General features: G+C 35.7%; 1 protein-coding gene across 1 annotated transcript; it reads left to right on the top strand.

Annotated features, from left to right (window-relative positions):
* The first annotated feature begins 468 nt into the window (after positions 1 to 468).
* LOC149779056 (dopamine beta-hydroxylase-like) lies at positions 469 to 8,562 on the top strand. The gene is made up of 9 exons (XM_089938389.1): positions 469 to 554; positions 2,029 to 2,230; positions 3,184 to 3,316; positions 4,428 to 4,526; positions 5,082 to 5,261; positions 5,649 to 5,812; positions 6,180 to 6,423; positions 6,920 to 7,016; positions 7,635 to 8,562. The coding sequence occupies exons 1-9, from the start codon at positions 550 to 552 to the stop codon at positions 8,137 to 8,139; spliced, it is 1,629 nt and encodes a 542-aa protein (XP_089794515.1). The 5' UTR covers positions 469 to 549; the 3' UTR covers positions 8,140 to 8,562.
* Positions 8,563 to 24,980: the final 16,418 nt, after the last annotated feature.

Raw genomic sequence — 24,980 nt, 5'->3', positions numbered from 1 at the left:
TGAGGCTATACAGTGCCAATCCTTTTTGAGGCTATACAGTCCTTATCTTTAAGGCTATTCAGTCCCATCCTTTTTTGAGGCTATACAGTCCCAATATTCCCCATGTTAAATTACCCTTGAGGCTAGAATGGCCCATTACCTGTTTGACTGGGATTTCCTTTGGGGCTAGGGTGTCCCAATCCCTTGTCGCTATGTTTAGTTCCCCATTCACTCCATGTTAAATTTCCCCCATGTTAAATTCCCCTTGAGACTCGAGTGTATACACCCCTTTTTAACATTAAGGTCACATTGAGGCTTGGGTGGATATAACCCATTTTAACATTAAGGTCACATTGAGGCTAGTGTGTCCCACTTCACTACTCTCGGGGTATAGTTATGGTCGTTGAATTCAGTCGTGAGTAAAGCTAAGGTACTTAGTATTTCTAAATAGCCTCAGACAGTATTTCGAAATAGCGATCTTTTTTTTACCCGAGTTTGGGAATATATAAAAACTGGAGGGCATGCTGTGCTTTCAGTGTTCAACTCAACAACGTTACAGGGATCATCAACATGAGGTGAGTTCACTATTTACAAATATGTATGACTGTCTGTTTTTCTGATGCTATAGTTTGTACAGGTCTTTCAAAAATTGTCTTGAATATTGCACAAGTAAAACTTATTTTCTTTTGTTACATTGCTCTTGATAGTTTTTACCGGTGTCTAGAAACGCACTTAGTGAATAAATTCAATTTACTGTCCCTTTAAACCCAATATGAAAGGATCGAGCGTCGCCAAAGACAAAACAATTTACTACAACATATTTCCATAGCACTACGTGATACAAAATGTGCATTTTAATGTTAACATAACTGACATAATCTTCCATGAACATGTATATATTGAATTTGCTGGATGCGCTAATTGTTTCATACTTTTCGTGTTAATGATAACATCAAAGCTTGGTCAGTGGAATAAACTAATCCAGCGAATAAGACAGAACCATGCCAAGTATTCTAAACCCATTAACTGATTTTGTTAAATTTAATCATTAAATAAGATTCATTATGCGCCATGCTCTCATAAGCATTTGACCCGAGGTTCAGGGTCGCACGTTTTACACGAGTAGTTTAAAGGTGGGCGTAACAAGCAATCCCAGTCTTTTTGTTTAAGGATACAAGTGAAAATGCACAGCAGGAAACCCTATCAAACACAGCGTTAATACATGTATAAGGTCAATAAGAGGGTCACATTTTATGGTGTGGACCAACACAGTGCTAATTGACCATGATGTAAGGCTTTTTTATGATGTACGTTGCGTACTAAATCATTTTTTTAAAAGTCTTATAGATTAAAAGGCATACCTAATACTTGCTATTTTAGGAACCCGTTTGATATATTCAAAAATAATTAATTGAAATCTTTTTTTAAAATGTGCACGTAAGTGTTGAACAATATTCTTGACTTTTGTGGATTCTATAAAGAACATAAATACTGAATCATATACAAAGACAGTAAATCGTGTAGATATACAATAATTTTGGGGGCTCAGAGTGGTCAAAAGCACTCTCCGTTACGGATCACTGCCATCTCAACTGTCTGCGTGGGTTCGAGTCTCGGATTCTGCCAATGTATGTGAGAAAGCTTGCCAGTAGCTTCTTGTTGGTCGGTGGTTCTTTCCAGAGTTTTCCCGGGTTCTTCCTCCACCATTAATACTGGCCGCCATGATAGCCTATCGTGTGCTGAAAAATGGCGTTAAAACCCCACAACAACAATAATTTTGCAGAAGTGTCATCCTGGTAATATGGACGTAGTTTTATTTGCTTGCTTTGTTCTTGTTTTTCATTTTGTTAAATATATTTCATTTATTTCTCTAAAATTAAGATAAAAGTCAACAAGACACAAAATGAGTAGGATATCCGTCTGGGGTCGGGATAAGCAGATTATTTTTAGTAATGGCCCAATTACCTATTAACCTAATTGAAATTAGCATTAGAGATTCAAAACTCAAATTGTGATTTAATTTGATATGAACGATTCTTTTGCTTACAGGTATCTTGCTGACTGGGCATGCACGATCCTGCTGTTGGAGGGGATATGGGGATACCCAATGTTTCAGGATCGTATCCCCAATGGAAAAGTAGTTCCTCATCCCTGTAAGGCCAGTTTCACATGGTACGGAGTGGGGCATGAGAATGCGTTGGGAGGAGGCGCGAGAAACCCATTTGGCCTTGATTTCAAGAAAGCAGGAGAGGTACACAAAATACATGTGCTGTATTTGAATTTTGTCTCGAAAGTTTTAGATGAAGCTTTCTTCTAGTCATGTGTAACAAAACAGTTTGCTGAACATTGCTTCAATGTATATTTTCTCTCAACGGAAAGTTGTTGTTGTTGTTGTTGAGTTTAATTATAGTGGCGTGCGCACAATTGTGCATGTGCCACATTTTTCTGATTGCACCGCAGCCTGCTAGTTGTTCTTGGGGAAGGGAATGGTGCCTCCTCCCCAAGGCTTTTATGGGTTCAAGGAACCCTGATAGTTTGGCCTCAATCTGTGGGTCCATAAAGGTCCCTTACAGTTCAATGGTTGGCTGTCATTAGTGGGAAGGAGAGCTCGGGAACTGTCCAGGTTGCTTTACATCGCTGGTTTCTTGTTACATTTGCCTTGTGTTTCTTGCGAATTTAATTTTTCAAATTCTTTTCCTTGAAAATGTTATAAAATGGGGGGGGGGTATATTCTATGCTGTTTATAGAGGTTGTTGGTAGAAATCATGTATGAAGAGATTTTCAAGGGTATTATGGTATTACTAGTCGAGGTGCAATTCTCATCAAGATTAGCCAATATAAACAGTAAACGAAAGGAACAGAATACAACTAAAACGTTAAAAATATAAAACAAAGCTGGTAAGTCAGGAAAGGAAGAAGCCAAATGATAAAACATTAATTGTGGTGAATCCGGAAAGAACAGAAGAAATGTAAATCGAATCATATATTGTAGTGAATCCAGAAATGAGCCAAAAGATAAAACCATAGTGAATCCGGAAAGGACGGATATGAATGATCAAGAATACATAAAACTCTAAGCATGACAAATTTCCATTTCTTTTTATGCATGAAGGAATGTTTGTCTTGAAAATAATAGAAAGAATTTCATGCAAAATATTCTCACATTGGTATGCACTCTGAAATGTTATAGTTGCCTGATTATAGCGATGGTCAGTGGGACTGTGTCGCCAGGACTCGGACGGAGACGGTAAAACCAACGGAGAAGAACTGGGAGACCCGAACTGCGTCTGGAGTAGAGGTCAAAGCCCCACTAGGTCATCGGGTCTATCTCATCCAGGTTAATATCATAGCTGTTAATATCACCAAAAACAATATAATAATGTTAAAATAGTGTTGTCTATTACATGTATAATACATTAGTATATATAATAATATATAACTGTAATATTATATATATTCTTAACATGACATTTATGGACTTTTAGTCACAAGACCTGCTTCAAAAGCACGATATAAGCTGAAGAGACGCGGGGACTCGACTGGTAGAACCTCAGTTTGACCTTGAGAAAGGCACGTCTCTTCAATTTCCTCATGGAAAATGGCCAATAAAGTTTGATAAGTGACGTTAAAACCAACAAATAAACTGCAAACACAGGCAAGTCTTCAAAACATTTTTTGAAGACCACTTCAACATGGAACAAATCATATAAGACTACACAAGGTTTAGGATTATATTCTCTTTAATATTTACCTGTTTAAAATAAATATATCCCTGTGTAATTTTTATATTTTTGTCCTTGCAATTTTATATATATATTGCATGCAATGATGGATTCAAGGATAAGCGCTTTCCTGCTTCCGATATGTATAACAGATTAAAAATATGGGTTATGTAGAGATGGCATGTTGGCATCAATACATTTTGATATAAGAGCATCGTTAGTGTGTCCAAATTATGATTTACTTGTGACACTTCTAATTACGGTAATAAATACTCGTTATATCTGTAATCAATTTCCACTTAATTAACGAGAAATATATTTATCATACGTTTTATAAATCAATTGAATCGAAATACCCTGTTCTCTCCATCTTTTCTCTCTCCCTCTTTCTCTCTCTCTCTCTCTCTCTCTCTCTCTCTCTCTCTCTCTCTCTCTCTCTCTCTCTCAACAAGAGATTAAAATCTTGTGGTCAGTAACATAATGAACGACGTAATATCAACTGTAAATACCTTTATATTTTGAAATGCCGCATTCTGGTTCGTCATATAATTTACTAACTTTATCAATTTTTAGAAACAAGTTTTGGTGATGTATTAAAATATTAATTCTGCCTACTATAATCAAGCATTCTTCTATAGGAATCCAGGGATAGCACTTTCCGTTCTGTCTGGTGTATCTCTATATCGACACACAAGCTCACATAATTTAAATTTATTTTCCTCATAGGTGTATGTGACCCCGTCAACATCCCCAGGTGTGCCAGAAAGAACGATTGGGTTCAATGTCCCGTCGAAGAATTCAAGTGTGCTGCAATCAATGATATTGGTAACCTTAGATGACTTTATATTGTATAGTCTTCGTATGTATTTTTCTTCAGTTCCGATCATACATACGGTCGAATTAAGCAAACTAGAAAAATAGTGCATACATTAATATATTTGTAAATCGTATTTCTTTTCATGGTACCCTAGATTACTCTGACATTTAAATTGGTCTGATTTTTTTAGTTGGTAAAGGAAATGTTTGCTATAAAGGCTAAAATGACGTATGTGTCAGTACCACTAGTTGCTGAATTGTCAGAAAATTTGTTTCGACGGAGTAAATTTGATCCTAACGGGATCTCGGATCTTACCCTGGCCAATGGATATATTCTGCTTTGATACGTACGAATGCATGTATGTAAGGAGAGTACGCCTGTTGCGAATTTTCTATTACTTAAAAGAATATTCATGGTATATTGAAAAGCATATTCTTAATGTCAAGAGTATACGTTTGGATAAGTCGACTACAAATTGCGTATGTGTAGATCGATCTATGCCTGTACGATGTGTTGGTGATGCAACTTTATTTTGCTTGTCGATTATGGCTGATTACTTTCAGCAACAAGGAACCTAACTGTACGTTTCCCAGTCACTGAAGTTCCGGCAAAGGAGACGACCTACATGTGTATGCAGTTTGCTCTTCCTCAAGATGGTGACTACCATCTTGTTGCTACAGAACCTATAATTGACAACGCGAATGCCATGCATCACGTTCTTACTTATGGATGCGAGGAGGAGGGTGAGTAGTTCCTTACCATTTGCTTAATGCTTACTTTCAAAAGAAAGCCAATTATCAAAACTTTAGAGACCATAGAGCAAAGGCATTACAACGAATGATTCATGCAGAGGCAGAACGAGTGATTTATGTGCATATAGACATTGGCAAGCACTCATTTAGTTTAACTATGGCCATTACCGAGGTCTTAAGTTGTTGCCTATTATTGATTGGATAATAATGAATAATTGCTTTTTGTTTGATTTATGCCATCACAAGAACTTGTAATAAATATTTTAAGTTGGGAAATTTACATACTTTCAAAGTGATTAAATAAGATTTGTTCTCATGCATATGTGCATAATGTAAAGGTTTATAAACAAATTTGTTTTATATTGTTTCTTTTATCAGGTTCTACGATTCCGTTGAATCAACCCTATGTTTGTGATATGTGGCCGAGTGCAGAATGTAAAGATATCATTGGATTGTGGGCGGTAGGGAGTTCCGGACAGTGCCACCATAACAGTAGTGGATTCCGAATCGGTGTGAATGGCTATAAAAGAGCTACCTTTCAGGCAAGTCAGAAATCAGATTTATGTGTGAACACAAATCGGATTGAAACTTTAATCGATGTGATGGTTTACAATCTAACACAGGCCAGTGGAAACATGATTTTTAGGTGGAAGTTAATGGCCGAATAATGCCCAAATGATCGAGGTTTATGCCAATGCAATATAATAGTTCTTGTTGTCTTTTTTGGGGACTCTTAGAAATGATAAGTGCCATACAACAATACAGTTCATATTTCCAGATAACCTTTGAAATGATGTTGCCCGTCATGCTTTCACATATTACCTAAAACTATTTCTTTCGCAAGCTTTATATTCAATTTTGCATAATCATAAGTATCTAGAAGGTTTCCATGGATAATCTTTGTTTCAGTTCCATTGGGAGAATCCTACATTGATTAACGGAACTACCGATAGTTCTGGTATGACCTTGTACTATACTTCAAAGCTCCGCCCATACGACGCAGATGTTTTTATGATTGGTCAGACGTACCTTGACATCCCTCCAGGCGAAACAGCTGTCACAGCTATAGGTACATGCCCTGAAGAGTGCACAAGGAAAATGATGACCGGCAACATAAACATAATTACTGCCTTCAACCACATGCATTATCTAGGTATGTTGAAAATATATGCAGCAAGTAATACTATTCTTCGGTTGAAAACTCGTAGAATAGAACGAAGTTACTCAGTAAGCAAACATTTGAAAGTTTTAAAGTTTTGTACTTTAAATTTCAAATCCTTGTACATCGACGAGTGTGTGGTTGTCAAGTTCAGAGTTCATAAATGTTTAGTTTGGTCTACAAGTAAAATAAATTACGCCTATTTGTGAAAAGACGTATTGATATGCATGCATTGTGCATGCTGGGTGACGCAATACGTATCTTCTTGAGACTATGGAAACAAAATGCATTCACCCAAGAACTATTTTGCGAACAATTGTAGCCTACAGTTGAAGCCTTCGTGAACATTGTATTGGAATGTCAGACGAATTTGTCGTGTCGTACCATAGACTGTATGTCGGGTATTATTTGAAATTGCCTAATGGTACACTATATGATAGTGTAGATCCTTGTGCATGGGGTGGATGATACATGCAACGTTTCATTTCAGGAATAGAGCAACGGACTGAGCTGTTGCGGAATGGAAGTAAGCTGCGAGACATCGCCTTTGACGAAAATTACAGCTTTGAAAGCCCAGTGAATCATAAGTATGCAACTTAAGAACGTAAAAATATAGTACACAAATCAACGTAAAAATATAGTACACAAATCAACGTAAAAATATCGTACACAAATCAAAGTAAATAAAACGTCGAGAACTTTCGTACTTTGTATGCAGCAGCCACTTACTTGAAAAGCGGGACTTGATATCATAATTACCCGAAGGAAAAGAACACGTGTACATTTAGCTTAATTAGTATAAGCATGGATAAACTTATCACAAATTTTTCTTTTGTAGGTTTCATATCAAACTACAATAGTGGAAGGTAAACAAAACCGTATAGTAACGAAAGTTCGAACATTTCAACATATTTCTAAACGATTGGACGGGAAACCCAAAAAATTTTGGCGCAATATTTGTAAATATTTTCCCCAGACGATGATTACCCATACTCATCGATATTCAACAATTGATTAAACAATTGCGTATTATAATTTATGAACCTCAAGTTCATAATTTATTCACTCCTACTATCTAAAACATTGATATTGTGTCTCATTGAGAAGCAGTGAGTATCGCAATTTCAGAGCGTCATAGTTAGAACATAACGTTTCAACGATTAAGAATATACTTACACAAGCACCTGTTAAATCCTTTGTTACAGTTATGACAGCCCAATTGAGGTACGGCCTGGTGATGAATTGAAGACGACCTGCGTTTTTAGTTCAACATCGCGATTTACTACAACCACTTATGGCACGGATACTTCGAAAGAAATGTGTTTTGGCTTCATAACGTACTACCCTAAGGAAAACTTTCCGAATCCTGACTGTATCCAATGGAGCAATGTTTCAATTTGTGACTGGGAGAAAGATGTGATTCACGGATGCCGGCACAAGGACATCTTCGACACCTCTATTCCTGAATCGGCAATCATATACAAATCTGTTATGGAGAATTGTACCACACTTGGAAAATGCCAGAAGGAATGTTTGGGAACTGTTAGGGAGGTCAAAAGACACCCGTGTTTCCAAGGAGATATGGACAAACTTCAGCGCCTAAAAGCTGTCAGTACAGAAGATCCTGCACTTAAAAGCAAACTTATGGAGTTTTTTGCTGCTTTAGATTCGTGCAACGTTGAGCTAGCTTTAGAAGCAGAGGTTGAATAAATCGGAACTGAATTGCACGTCATCGGAGGGCGGCCACTAATTTGACCATGAGCTAACCTTAGCTAGCGCATTCAAATTTCAATAACGTTACCTGGTCTCGTTTTTAACATGGAAATTCTTTTAAATGTGACAAATCCAACACGTGTCATGATAGATATTACAAGTCTGTCTCAGATGGAATATTGTTTCACGACTGTCATGTCATTCAAGCGATCAAAAGTAGTTAAAAGTGATAAAAATTTCTAACAGACATTAATAGTACTTATTAATAAAGTGAATACCTGGTTATTGATGTATTAAATGTAAGTGTACCAGTATTATAAATGAGTTATCTTGTAAATTGACACACCAGTGCAAGAGTACTTGTACCAAACCTGGATACCATATCATTGATGAGTGTGCTTGCAATAACAATAAATTCAATGTTTGTAAACTGTTGACTTATAGTTGTAAATTTTGCTTTTATACGGATTTAGAAAACGAGTCACCCATTGAGAGCGTAAGGTGATATATAAAATACTTCGATTGCTTTTTGATAACTAAGGTTTCTTGATAAATGTATTGCCTTGAACAAGTTACTTTGATCTAGGCATTGGCATACTGTTACGTAAATCAGAAATGCACACATAATGGTCAATAAGTATTGGTTGTCTAACTTGGTCGTAGGTAAGGGACCGACGAAATCTACCATTATGCAACTAAATGGATCGTCGAATGGAGGAGTTGGTTGTAGATGACCGTAAGGTATTTTTTGACTATTATTTTCCCCTACTAATTGACAAGTGTGACAAGATCTACAGCATTTAGAATTATTACTGTTAATTCTCGACCCAAAAATATGACTTAAGATCTTGTAATAAGTCTAATTGATTCCTAAACGATTCCTAAACGACTAACCAATGGAGTTTCATGGGCTAGAATACGACATGCCTGTCTATACGAGGTAAGAACCAACTAGTTGATACCTCGCTGACCACACCAGCGGCTACCATAGGTTGTCTCCTTTTCCTCCTAAGGACCCCATTTTTCACATAATCTTGTATATATGTGACTTCAGTGTTAAGCCCTCTGAAACAAACGTATCTCAGGATCGTGTTTGTTCAACAACACGTGACAGTCTTTTGTCATCCAGTTTTAATTGAGAAAATGAGTAGTAAATAGAGGATAACCGTGATCAATACCTTTACTGATCAATAACTGATCAGATGTGACCTCATTAGAAGACCTGTCAATGCGTGTTTGAGTTTAAGAAATTTCCTGATAACCATTTTGAGGAGCTCTTTTTCCATAGCTCTAGTACATGCACAGGAATTTCCTTTTCAAAAGGATAAACATTTTCATCCAAATAATGCTTGTCATTTGCACGTGGATCAACCACAACCTTATCTACAGCCAAGTCGTTGCCTAGCAATAAATAAACGCTTAATGGGCAACGAATTCCCCATTCAGATAGTCGCGAGATCGGAGATTGATGAAAAATCGTCATTATGGAGCTTAATTTGAATAAAGCGCACTACCCTTGAATAAGAATACTTGAAGTCTTCTTAGATATAGGCAAAGTACATGATAATAAGACTTGAGAAGCTGATGTGTCCCTAATATTTTAATAAGGATAGGATTTGCAGGATCGCCAATAAGTACTATAGGGGGAGAGAGGGAGAGAGAGATTGATTCTTGGGCCACATTCATACCAGTCAAAACATACTTGGTCTCTTTTCGAAAAGATAATGCACCAGGTCTATCCCCGTAAAATAGAGATCTGCTAATCACATATGTTTGGCACGGTCCAATGAATATGACTTTTAAATTACGTCTTTGCCACTTTTACCTGTACTTGTATTCTGTTTGTACGACTGAAAGAAACAGAGTATGGTAACCTTTCAAAACAGCATTTTCCCCAGACATTTTGAAGATATCAATCCGCAGACAAAACACATACGTTTCGACAATTCCAACAAAATTCAGTCCATCACATTATAACCCGAAGAAGAAAACTCCAATACCTGAGGGGTATTTACTCTAGATTAGGACTCTGGTGGCAATCGTAATACCTCTCTACATAAAATGTTAAAAATCCCAAACGTCGCCGTTCGTTATATGTCGGTCACAGAAATTCCCTGGATATAAGGATTCGTGGCTAAGTCAGATTAGGAACACGTCAGAAGGTTTTGCTTTGGTAAAACAGGTTATTAGTAAGATCCAATCTTAACTCTCTCATTCTCTGTGTGTGTGAGTGTGTGTGCGTGTTCGTCCATTCTGTCACATCCGTCTCAGCAATTTTCTTCCATTCTGCTGCGCGCGCGTCAGACGTGATATAGCTGCGCCAGGAGGGACCGTCTTGCGCAAGGATTTCCCATGAGGCACTCTTGATGTGCAGGTGTTTCAAGGACACCTTCAGTAAGTCCTTGAAACACTTCCTTGTTCCTGAAACAACGCGTTTTCCCTCGCAGAGTTCGCCATAGACCAGCTGTTTTGGAATCCTTTCCTCGGGGGTGCAGAAGATGTCTCCTGCCCATCAAGCATTAGCCCTCTGCAGAAACGTGAGAACCTTTGTGTCAAGAATTTTATGTTGTCACATTATCCGCATAACCAGCTCTTGTGAAATTATTTGGGTTGTCTGGAATGTCTGCTATAGACATTCCAAGTCTCGCTGGCATACTAGGGGCTCGTGAGCACTGCAGCTCGGTACACTTTCAGATACTTTCCTTGATGCACAGTCACGGACTTTATCTGTGTGCATTTATATTTCATATCCATCTTTGTTGAAGCAAATGAACCAACACTTTCTCAGGCAAACTTAAAATTGCTCTTCAGTATATTACGAAACTAGTTTCTAATCCAGTATATGATGTCATTTTAGGCCCAAATTCGAAACCATATTTCGTTTTACATGCAAGTTCGACCTCACACAGAGGCAGAAACAAACGATGTTAGAAATACAGCCAAATTCTGTATCCTGAAATCGCCACCGTGGTTATCAAAACCTCCGAAAATAATTTTTGATCTTTGTGAATTTATCATTTTTTCAACAGATTTACAGAGTGTATTCAAGGCAATCGTTTTCACATAATGGTCCAGGTATACAGAAGCTTCGAAACCACCTTTAATAGGTTTTCAGATAAAAACTTTATTTTCGTCTGAAATTGTAGCCATTCTACAAATCAAATTTTGTTGTCCCTTCGGACCCTCTCATCATTTAAAAACTTGGATAACCTCAAATTCGATAACCAAGTTAATATTCAAAAATACGGCTCGCTCACACCATCTAGAAACGTATCACGTATTGTTGATGGCCTGGTCACGTAAATGTTATGTTGGTATGTTGTTGTCCAGGTACCTGTATAATTGTTGCTTATTTGTTTAGCAGAGTATTGCAAGCTGTATGAGGAAAACGTTTCAACCGTTGACAGCAGTAGCAGAGGGGGTGAACAGACCACTTGCTTTAAAGTCAATTTACGAAAAATAAAACTTCATACAAAAAAAAAATGAAATATATAAGGTAAATAACGTCAAACCGAAGCCTTTAACCAAAACCGAGTTTCTCTAATTGGGTTAGTTTATTTTGTTACTCTATCTTTGTCGTTCGTGTTTTTAAAACTTTGTATATGTTTTGTTTACCCACCGTGACATTTATTTGTGGTCGTACCCTCTCTGCTGCTGTATTGTGTAAGTAATTAAATCATTATTGTATCAGTCTCTCAACCAAAGATGTTATCAAAAGACCTATACGATATCGTGATCGAGGATCATGTAAATTTATCGTGATAAATCCGTGTGGGGTAGACTGTGCTTTTGAGAAGAAGTTTTTGAACTTTCATGTCCATATCCCCGGAACACCAGTTATGATGAATATTTTGCAGAGTATATCGACTCCATTAAACACAACTAAAATATTACAATTATCTCTGATCAGTTTATGTATTTATGTATATCGCTGAGTAACATATATAACATCGGTGTTTTTGTGTCTTCCTCGAGAACATATCCGAGCTGGGTTTGATTGTTTATCCAGCATCACATCATTGTATACTACGAGATTATTACTAAATCCATCGAGGTCATCCACAGATGGGGTTTCATGAAATCAATAAAATCATTGCCGTTCTCGTCCAACAATTTTGCATATTCATCAAAATCTATAAGTACATCGTAACATCTCTGATCTTCTACGGATGGAGCCACTAAATATCGCTTATCTCACTTGAGCCATCCCATTATAAGACTTAGTAACTGCGTCTTACCAGACCCAGATGGACCTATGATAATTGCTCTCAAAGAATTTGGTAGCGCTGGATGATGTTTTACTGGCTCTTGCTTTCGTGCTGCTGAAAATTCAATGACATCCATGTTGTGAAATATAATAAATAATATAAATTTATATTGCATTCCATGAAGAGCATCCACCCCCACAAGTGGATTAACAACAATAATAACAAAAATAAAAAGCGTGCACTTACTGGTAACTGTGTAAAATGTGATACAAATAAATTTACATTTATCCCTCGGATACAGTCAGGACACAAAGTGGCTGGTTGTGATATCGTTACTTCATTAGGAAAATCACCAGGAGCTCCATGGGTTAAGTATCCAGGAGAAAAACATCTTCCTGGCTATATTTATTGTGGTCCTGGAACCCGACTTAATATTCGATTTTACGAGCGGGTTCAACCAAAACCTGGAGAGTATCCAATAAATGCAACTGATCAAGCATGTTACGTTCATGAAGTAACGTGTAAAAATAAGGACACACAACAACGACATATTGCAGATGTGAAGTTGATTCACTCGTTATATTCCATAAAAAATAAATCTCTCTGGGAAAAACTTGCCGGCTTTCTAGTAAAATCTGCGATGAAAGGTAAACTAGTTCTAGGGGCTGGTAATTAATCAACCGATTATTAAAATAATGGAATCGATTTATTATAGCCCAAGAGGATATCGGAGGCGGTAGAGCAGCGATAGTTAACTTGTTGATGCAGCAAATGTCACACTTTCTGTTGCTGCAAATTGGATAGCACGACAGGCAATATAGCAATTTTACCTACCACCACATAAACAAATTCAGAATGCACAAGTTAATGTCAGCGCTCCCAAGGAGATATTTTGTTTTTCCCACACAATACCACTGACATCAGTAGACGTCACCCACATACATACAAATATCCGTTGACTGTCGTTGGCGTTGTAAGTGGGAATATGGAAGCAGAACCACTATCAACTAAAGCAGCAGCAGAAGTTGCATCTGCTTTTGAACGAATTTATCAACGAGGACCCTTGCGATGGCAACAGTTAATAGATGTTGATCCTTGGCAAGGACGTTCTTGGTGCAGTATCATCATGAAAAGCAACATAACTTCAAAATCAGACGAGGACATACCACAATTCATTGCGATCAGGCGATCGTTGAACGATTTAATCGAACACTTGCTGAGCGGTTATTTGGATATCAGTATGCGGAAGATATAATTCAGAAATATAGGTTGCAAGATTACCAAGTGTGATAGCTGCGTTAAATAATGAAATTATTCATGCAATTTTTATGAAAACTACCAATGCGATCACAAAAAACATACCAACACAACTACATGACTTTTCAAAAACAACCGGTACTAGGTAATGTGACTGTCAGATATTCATATGAACCTGGTGAACTTGCAGTTGGTACAAAAAAAGCTACTGATCCTATTTGGAGTATTAAGACACATACAATTTCCAGCGTGGTAAGATCCACGGGTAGAGCCGCAATCGACAGATCAGATTGAACTGCTCCTCCACATGGATTTGTACGCGAACAATTACAAGTACTTACTGAAGACATAAAATTACCACCGCATTCACTTTTGTAAACTAGCGCCTCGACGTCGATTACATTCAAGACAGGTCAGCATCACAGTTTCGCGTGTGTGACCAAGACTACTATTAATTCTACGGTAAATTGCCTTGGATTTTATTTGAATACTGAAACAACATTACTGTGTTACAACTCGCACAATGATTATTATGTCGTTGTTTTAATGTCATGATAAATTCAGCATCGAGATCAAAGTCGCTCTTATTTTTGTTTGACACACTGCTTATAACAAAATAAATGTTTCTTACTATATCATTGTTAGTTTCCTGAATTTGATTATTATTTTCTGTGAAGTCTAATGATGACCTAAACTAAATTTGACCATTCGAGACGATCATCAATAATCCAAATATTATTATCAAAAATAGTTAATCCTGGAGACGAGTGAATCGTAATAACATATCCTAGAGTGGATGGTGTTTTACCCCTGACTTCGTCAGGCGTTAACATGCTCTCAACAACACTGACAGGAACTACAACTATATCAATTAACGCAAGATTTTGTGTCTTTGACGATCCTGGTATATCAACTTCAATATTTTGTCGTCGCGTATCTGATTGTCAATAACACAATGATACAGATAAATTTGATTTTTTTTATGTAACGTAAATAAATGTTGTTGAAGTGTATCACGAACTATCTTTCTACTTGCAACTATCAAATCATATGGTCTCGATAGATTCCTAAAAGTGTTTATATGTGTTTCTGAAATTATTTCACGCACTATTTCACACTGCATATGATCATATTATCCTCCTTGGGTAAATTTACCAATTATTTTCTGTCAAGATGTTTTGCGTTTTTATTCTCAAAATTGGTTATATCAGGATTTTCATCATCAGAATATTTCTTTTGCTGTGGTAACCAAACTTGTTTCTGCGGACTATATGAAATAACTGCTTCACTTACAATCAACGATATCAGCATTTTTACATCCAGCATACACCGTAAAAGTACTGTTGGTGCCCATATTTTTTCTGAAAAATGTTTGCCAAGCCAGACATAAAGAATTGGATGAAGATCTTCAGTAAACTGAAATGACTCGATACAAGCGAATCTTGTCAAGTCAAAATCTGGCAATGGTCCATTTATCGATACTCTGGTCATCTAGGGTGTTCGATGTCCAAATCGCACAAAGTATTTCTAAAACTCTCCCATACCAAGAAAACCTCCGGGATAACATGCAACTTTATCAACCGAGATAACATCCTGGTAATCGTATATGGTATTCCATACCAAATCAAATATATCCCCACTATAAAATTTAAGAGTTCGATTTCGTGGAAATATTGTTATAGTATTAGTCAACGCATGTCCTTATGATCAATAATTTCAATCGAAGCTCCTTTGGATTTATATTTCGATTCGTAAAAGTTATCTCCTATTACTGTTCTCAATGTTATTGGGAATTTTAATTTCTTTCGTAATTCAGCAACAGCATTTATTGTAGCTTCTTTTTTTCTGACTTTTTCAGCCCATTTGTTTATTTTTTACGTCTTAGATCTGTTAAACCATTTCCACGCATCCCGTTTGTAAAATAATCCATTACTCGTTAGGATACACAATTTATTTTCGAAAATTGCATTGGTTTTAGATCATGAACGCTCGTTTTATCATTCAGCGGATATATTGCATAAATAATTGCGGTCACAGGATACGCTATTTCATAATAGGGTTTGTCAATACCAGTCAACATTACTGGTTTGGAATTTTTATTTAATTTTACAGTATATCTAATGCCGTTGTGTAATCAAACAGGATTACGTTTGTCACCGATAACACAAGTATCTTCTACATCCTTAACAAATTTTACGTTGAAAAAATATCTTTGATTATCGAGTTAATTAGTTATCGTCGCCACTCGTTGGTCGTTCATTGTAGCATCGATGACTTCCATCTTGCGCATGATTCTAAATGTTGACCACACATGAGTTGCACTATCTCGGCGAAATTCTTCCTTAGGCTGACGAATAATTTTAAATAAATTATTATTTACTGGACTAGCTGAAGCTCGTCTTCGTGGGTCAGGCGATCTTCTATCAAGATCAAATCTGGATTTAGAAAGCTCGATTGTAGATAATCTCTCAAATTCATCCATATTATAATTAAGGCAAATATATATTTGAATTAAAATACAATTATATATATATATATATATATATATATATATATATATATATATATATATATATATATATATATATATATATATATATATATATATATAATTATTCAAACAAAGAATAAATGCAAAAGGCTTATGATAGGTTCTACAACTCCCTGTAACAAAGCCTGCGTAAACGAGTTCCGTTAACTTTACCTACAAAATGTACGAAGAGGGAGTTTAGGATCAAAACCGTGTCTGAAGTGTGGTGTTGGCGTTAGAGGAGAAACGCAGTTGTGTGTGCAATGTAATGGTAAAGAAATACAGAGAGCTACATCTATATTATGGTTAAAAAAAATAACGCCGACAATAATGACAAGATCATAAGAAACGGTGAAGATTTTCTCGCCAGATTTTCAAAATAATTATTTAGACAAATGATATCATTATATAAAATGGAGTAAAATGAGGTTGTAAAGCATCCCATCATCAAAAATTATGAGGCATCTCGAGATGGTGCAATCAGGTACTGTCGACTAAAAAATAAAACGGTTCTATTAATGATGCTGGTTATCTCAAATTTTTTACTTCGGAAAGAAAAATTATTTCTGTCATAAATTCGTATAAGAGTATTATCACGTAGTAATCGAAGAAGGTCTTGTGATTAATCATATCAACGCAATAAACTCGATAATTCCTTGGATAATTTACGAGCTATCATTCAAAATAACAAGTTTATAGATACTGGATGATGTAAGAAATTTGTTAGTAGGATGGATAAATCTGTAAATACAGAGACTGGAGAAGAAATCCTAATTACATCGATAAATGCAGCTGGCGGACATTTTAATATTCACCCTCGTTCGGTACAATATATCACAGATAATATTACTAGATTAGCATTTTCGAAGGAATATGAACACAAAATAATATTTCAGTATCTCCCGATTGTGTTAGATATAAACAGATAAGGGATATAACTCTGTCAAGCATAGTTCTCTCCGGTAGAGTAACTAAGTACTTACCCGCCTTATTACTGCGTAATATTTATGACTAATTAAGATTATTTATTTTTGTGTCATCGTAACTATTATATACAATAATTTAAATGTCTGTATGACAATTAAAATACAACGGTTCAAGAAATATTTACTTACCTGTTCTCCCACAAATGCACTTTCAGACTGACTGGGAGAGAGAAATTCTGGTGCCTTTTTATAGTCATCCTAACGCCTACGAAGAGTGTTCCAGAAAATCACGTGATTGAGTTATTCTGAAACTCAGTCAGTTATTCTGGAACTCAGTTATTCTAGTACATTCTGAATATGCGTTAGGATGACTATAAAAGGCACCATAACTCCTCTCTCCCAGTCAGTCTGGAAGTGCATTCGTGGGAAAACACGCAGGTAAAATATCATTTAATAATCTAAGGGTTGTGTTTGCGCTATACTACACAATTGTATATCGTTTTGGTTGATAAATATAATGTAAATGTATATTTATAATATAACGAACAATGAAAATATTAATGCCATTATTTCTGCAATTAAAAAAATAAAACTTGACGGTATAAAAATATCAGATGAACTGAATCCTGAAAAAATTATTTGTGATTTTAATTCATCACAACAGCAAAAATTTCAAGATAGATATACTCTACCAGCAGAATATATGCCCATTAAGCTCATTCAGCAAGCTATGTTTCAATCCTTTGCTACGGTCAAATATCAGAAATTAAAAAATGCACATCTCTCTCACGGGCAATTGATAAATTAGATCAAAATTATCTCACGAATACGAAACAAAAAAATTTATTAGCAATCGTGTGATGGAATTGAGAAAGATTATGTCTTATCGTGAAAATGAAAGCAATGTCAGTGATTGTGAAAGTGAAAATTTTGTCAGCGAGCGTTTCAACTTTGTCTGGTTTAACGGATTACGAAAATGAAAACAATGACAAAGTTATTAGTGACTATAAAGTGTTAATACCAAATAATAACCTGATTATAATACTCATTTTTATTCAGATTTATTTTTTATTTCTGATAATAATATTCATTCTGATAATAATATTTATTCTGTTTCTGAAAATAATATTTATTTTGAATCCCCCCAAAAAAATTATTCTGATAATACTATTTATTATTGATGCTGATTTTCTAATAAAAATATGAGATTCTGATGAAATTTAGTCAAAATTCATCATTTCCTACTTGATTTTAGTCGATTTATTAGTAGAAAATCTGTTGAATTACTGATTTTTCAAGGGTAAACCTCACGCAGTTCTCAAAGTGATTGTAGGATTTATTGACAAAGTTGGAATTTAATCAGAATCCGATAAAAAAAAAAAAAAAAGTTACTGTAGACTGTGTGGCATACGAATTTATCAACAAATCATCAAAATCAATTAGAAAAGCGCGTGATGCTTGACCCTTAAAGAATCAGATTTTTAACAGATTTGCAAAGATTATTCGATAATAATAATGAAATTAATAATAATAATAATAATAATAATAATAATAATAATAATAATAATGAAATTAATAATAATAATAATGAAATTAATAATAATAATAATAATAATAATAATAATAATGAAATTATTATTATTAATAATAATAATAATAATAATAATTATTATTATTATTATTATTATTATTGTTATTATTATTAGTCTGATAATAATATTTATTATGTGATTTCTGTTTGTAGTGGGGTTATCATACACCCCATCAAATTATACAATCTGACTGATTTTCACGATTTTAAGTACCATTCGCCCCATCAAATTATAAAATCTGACTGATTTTCAAAATTACGAGTACAACATACCCCTTCAAAAATGAGAATCAGTGAAGAACAATATTATCATATTTATTCTGATAATAATATTTGTTCTTATAACAATATTTATTTTTATTCTGATAATAATAGCTGTTCATTCTGATAATATTTTTTATGAAATTTTCTGTTTTCGATGAGATTTTTATTATTTTATGTACCATTCACCCCATAAAATTATAAAATCTGACAATTACGAGTACCATATACCCTGCCAAATTTGAGAATCAGTGAAGAACAAGATTATAATATTTATTCTGATAATAATATTTGTTCTTATAATACTATTTATTTTTATTGTGATAATAATATTTGGTTATTCTGATAATATTTTTTATGAAATTGTCTGTTTTCAATGAGATTTTCTATTATTTTATGTACCAGTCACCCAATAGAATTATAAAATCTTACTGATTTTCATGATTTTATGTAACATATACCCCATAAAATTATAAAATCTAAGTAGTTTTGCAATTTCGGGTACCATATACCCCATCAAATTCAATAGTTGGTTCCATCGGGTTTATTTTTATACGAAAATACCAGTGAACTATTTGCTGGTAATCCAATGAATGAATTTTATCTAATGTTTGGCCAACTGTGATATACTCGTAATTGTGCTAATGTTATTTCTTTCGCTGGAATTGCAGTTAGAAAGTTAACGCTAAATTTAGGATTGGTTGAGCTTGCTGATTGAACCCAGTTGTATTAAGGACAATCTGCCGTAGTAACTCGTATGGTGTTGACATTATTTATAACCCCTGATTTTAAATCCCGGTTTTCTCAATCGGACGTAGATTCTGACACAGTCATTTCCTCGTTATAAATCTTAATCATTTCTGTGAACTCAGAATCTCATATTATTTCATCACTAAGACCTGATGATATCAACGAAGATAATATGGAGTATGCTAGCGTCGCTTCATGCAACTTTACAGTATACTCATGTAGTTTTGTATTTGTACATGTAAATATTTGTTTGCGATGATATTAAGAACATCAGCAGTTAGTGTTGCAGCGGAAACAAATATTGTTATAATTGCTGCTGATGTCGTTGTTATTGTTGATAGCAATACGCTTGTACCAGCCATAACAGCGGACGCAGAATACACAATTATGTCAACGACAACTAAACGTCTTCGATATTTGTTTTGCCTGTACCGTAAACTCGTCAACGATATGTTTTAGTTTTGTTTGCCATTCAATTGCTTGATTGTATCTAAAACGTTGAACGTCGATTGGGGAGTTCATTATATCTTAAGTAGGTGGTAGTCTAGCGACTAATTCAAGACACCAATAATACAACACGAGGATGCCTTTTTCTTCTGGTTCCACCACGAATGTTCCCTCGTCGTTTTGATCCAACAACAACAATCATATATGCAGTAAACTCGTTAATTGATTAACGCCGTGGTATTATTGTGGATATCGTAATTGTAGTTGTACCAGGTGCTAACAATGTGTATAACCCGGTAACCTCAGCGCGATGTTTAATGGATTTATTAAGTAGTGACCCTAATGTTGATCCAGATGCTACCGTATATACTACACTATTCGTAATTTTCTTATGTCAGAGAGTTTAACATCAACAACCGCTGGATTTCCCAAAAAATTCATTAATGGTTCTATTTGTCTTTCTAGGAAAATTTGTAAACGCTTGAACATGATTAGAATATTCAGATCTAAATGTGGTCATTCCATCTTTGATTGTTATTAACGAGTTCATAATCAGAATGTTGCTATCATCGACATATTTCTTTGTTGCAGCGTCATCGCTTGACTTTGGTTCTCCAGGATCAGTAATTTTATTATTAGTTATATTGAGAGAGCCAGTCATTGTATCACCTGTGGTTAATAAACTATCATTGATCTCATTTCTGATCATGTTGTTGTTGCAGTATACACATGGTTTTGTTACATCATCATCATCTGATTTGGTTCTCACACATTAATAATTGTATTTTTTACTCATATTGAGATCTCCGTACACAATATCCCGAATTCTTCTGATAGGTCTAGCAATTTCTTCTATGACTGGTATAAATGATTCCTCTGAATGTTTAATTTCGCCACTAAGCTATCACCAGTCGCATCTGGAACAGGCTGAATTATATCTGTCAACGGGATAATACTCGTCTTTAATCGTCCTTGTTTATCCTGAACAACGACTTCATTTTGGTCCACATTTGCAAGACTCAAAAAATTTGCTAGTTCATCACTGACCTCGTCAAGAGATGCATATTTAGATAATTCGCCTTGCTGAGTTTTACTGTGAGTCTTACTCAGAGAAGATCTTCCTTAAATAGCTACCATTGTATATTAACTAAGATCTGTTTAAATTTTTGACAGCGTGGTATAATCGTGCACGACTTCATGAGGTGGTACTATTCACTTTGACACAGCATCGAGTGCAGCAATTACTTCACGTCCACCTGTTGGCGGATCTGTTATTGTCTGTGTTGGTAATGTTGAATACCAGACTGGAGTGTTTATCGTGATTATATATTTCAAAATTCTTTTGGTGGTGCCAGTCCGAACGAATTAAAATAAACAATTCCACGTGGATCAATCACGTATGCAACCCAATTAGTTCCTGGACGAGAACTTTCATCAAGATTAATGATACTGGTTTCAACACAGTGTGGATGCTTTGGTAATTCATCACCCATAAAAACACCTCTGAACTTTTTATATTTAACTTTTTACTGACATCAATTAAATCGAAATTTGGCATAGTAAGAATCAGCGAAGTGTTCCTGGAAGTCTCAAAACTTTTCCGTACCAGTGAGGGGTTCCTGGCAATCTTAAACCCCTTCCCTTCTTTAGAAGTCTTTATTCGTTTTCCTGTTGCTTTTTCTAATGTCATTCCAGCAGCAGTTCCAACAGCACCAAGTGCAGCTGCTTTTGCAACAGCTGGATCCACAGCGGGTATTAACGCTGTTATAGCTGCAAGAAGTGGAAATATATAACCTGTTTTAGGTACGTCTTTAATGGCATCCGCAGAAAGATCAAATTGAACACCGCTATTTCATCGTTTTGCGTTATTGAAGAGCTTGAGTTGATGTTCAATCATAGTTTATTTTGACCACCTCTGATCTGATCTTTTTAGTGTTATTTTTGTTCCAGAATTCCTTTCTTATACTGATTGTAGTTTTTTAATTTGACCAGGAATCAAACTGACACTAACATGATGATATGACATTATAATATCATGAGCAATTTAATTACATGTTTTCTACTGGGGCATCATTGACTCTCATTCGTCCACCAATACCTTCAAGCAACATTTAATCTGAGAGTATAAGAGCGATTGCTCTTTAACCACCAGCAAGCAGACCAGCTATACGAGCTCGGAAGTGTATATCAACGACTGATTGTCTGAACAAAGCCAAATGTTCCGATGAAAAGTAATAGATTGGATATAATGTGAAATCCCACTAAAATATCTGCAAATTAGAATCAACATTCTAATCACGTCCCATGAATGTCATCAAACGATGATATGCACGTACAACATGAATGTATTCAAAATTCAACATTTCTTCAGACGGTTCTTGATGTCCATTTATCCTCAAAGAAACCTCACTAACCCAAAGCTTGTCAAACACCATTACATTTGGCTGAAATGCGATGAATATATGTCGTGGTGCTGACACTCCCTGCTGTGATGCTATATGCCATGTGAATAAACCATCACCATTACTCTACACGCAATATGTAGTCCTTGTCAACCAGTCTGCATCATTGTCGGTGGCGTTTCTGACAAGTACCGCGGTGTGTTTAACTCCAAATATAACTTTTCTAACATTTCTACAGAATCCAAATATATGTGATAGTGGAATCACGCATGAAAAAGTTTCTTCTCCATTTAACATTGATCTGCGTGCGGGAAACCCTAAGTTGAAATCGTCATCCATCGATGCAACTGCGTCCCCAGCTGCATTTAGTCTCATGTTGCTGCTCTCGGGGTGATCAGTGATATCCTTTGCAAACATCATTGACGGACTAGCTGACCTCGAGTAATCATCCTGTATATTGCCAGATCCAGTATCGTCGTGGCAACTTCCACGTTGTCCAGGCATGATTCAAAATTTTCCGTCAGTCATATATATGGCACTGTTAAATAATGCCGTAACACCATTGTTAACAAAACCAGGTCGATCTAAAAGTCCGTATGCTGTATCATCTGCTTTCAGAAGTCTACCTTCTACTTCAATAAACGCTTCAGCGGGTAAAATATATCTGCTTGTATCTTGAACTTGTCATTCGATTCTCCCATGTGCGTTAGACACACGTGCGTCATAAGAATAATACTGATAATCACGCACAGATTCATCTTTGAGAATTTTGGTGTCCATGTCAAATGCAGGATCAGATACACGATTAGGCATTTTATTATAATTACTATCGACTAACAGGAAGACCACTCCCTGCTATTAAACTTGCCATAATATTTTGTTTCTTTTTCTGACATGGGTACACCAGCTAACTCTGCTATTTTTTTAAATTTACAACTTGTTTTATTATATTACTGATATTTGCAGGCATAAACTCAGTGCTGGGTAATTTTACTGGCTGAGGTTTTCTTCGTATTAATTGTACTAGTCTATCATTGATTGCCTAGAATGCTTTACTAGTAATATCACCAACAACACCAATACCTTTGTCACGAACAACGTCAATAGCTTTCATTCCCAGTTGTTTTGAAATCGGTATTGCTTTTAGGGTTATCCTTCTAAAAAGACCCTGAATAACATCGCCGAGTCCATCTTCGTAGGTAACTTTATACCTAGGTAATCGCGAATTTATCACCCTGACCATTCCAGGTCCACATTAAGTCTTATGTACGATCATCTTTGTTTCTTGTCACTGATCTAATTGTATACCCTCAATCATTGTGATAATCATCAACGATTTCATCAATAAGAGACCAATAAACTTTAATATCCATGATACCGTCTGTAAATAATCGTTGACAAATATCAGCTGTTTCGTTAATAATTTCTGGGGAATTATTACCGGCTCGTTTTCCGCCAGTCAGAATTTCTAGTCTTTAACATCGGCAAGGACATTATCGGGGTATGGAGTGACAAGGCCGCTTCCGTGAGTGGCAATACCATTTCCAGTGGCACTGGTGCTAGCCAATATTTCTTTTCTTCTTTCACCCATAACTATCCTATCCTATCTTCCATTGCTTCTAATTCTTCTTCCTCACTTATTGTTATGACTGCTTTGTTCTTAACTGTTTTTGAAGTTTTCTCTTCTGCTTTTGCTTTTTCAAGTTGCTGCTTCATTTCTTCTTCTCTTTGTATCCTTCCTTACTTTACTTGTCTAATATACTCATATACTTCCTGGTTAATGGGGCCAAAATCATAAATATGTTCATCAGATTTGATTTGCTGAGTATCATTAGCGACATGATATACATCCCTAATCCAATCGGCAGCTTTTAGATTTTTAACATATTCGGGTTTTGCATACTTATCTCTTTCATGATATCCATACGCGGCAATCTCAATTATTTTGTTGGGGGGTGGGGGTGGGGAGTTGGGGTGGTGGTGATAGCGGCAATACCTTCCGATGTAAATTTTTCCATGATGTTATTTCTAACTCTTGGTTGTGTATTCAGGTTGTCGTTGAGGAGGTTGCTGGGGTGGTGGTTGAGCTGCTTGAAGACGGCCAACAATATCAACAGGCAATGTTTCAAGAGCTTTTTGATCCGCCTCAGTTGCTGTAACAATTTTCATTGTTGGTTCGACAATTGGTTTAAATAACTGTTCCGTACCTTCTGTAAATTCCACTTGAAACTCTTGACGCGCTTGTAGTTGCTGCTTGACAGCATCACGAACAGGGATATATTTCTTAATTGCCTCTAGTCGTCTCAAGCTAATCTAGCTGTGTGAGATTATATTATTGCTATAATAATGATTTAATTACTCACACAATACAGCAGCAGAGAGGGTGCGACCACAAATATGTGTCACGGTGAGTAAATAAAACATCTACAATTTTTGGAAAAACACGAACGACAAAAATAGAGTAAC

The sequence above is a fragment of the Sinohyriopsis cumingii genome, chromosome 17 (genome assembly GCF_028554795.1).
Source record: "Sinohyriopsis cumingii isolate HCF-2022 chromosome 17, ASM2855479v2, whole genome shotgun sequence".
Taxonomy (NCBI): Eukaryota; Metazoa; Mollusca; class Bivalvia; order Unionida; family Unionidae; genus Sinohyriopsis; species Sinohyriopsis cumingii.
The sequence above is the reverse complement of the archived record's forward strand: the minus strand, read 5'-3'. Positions and strand labels throughout refer to the sequence as shown.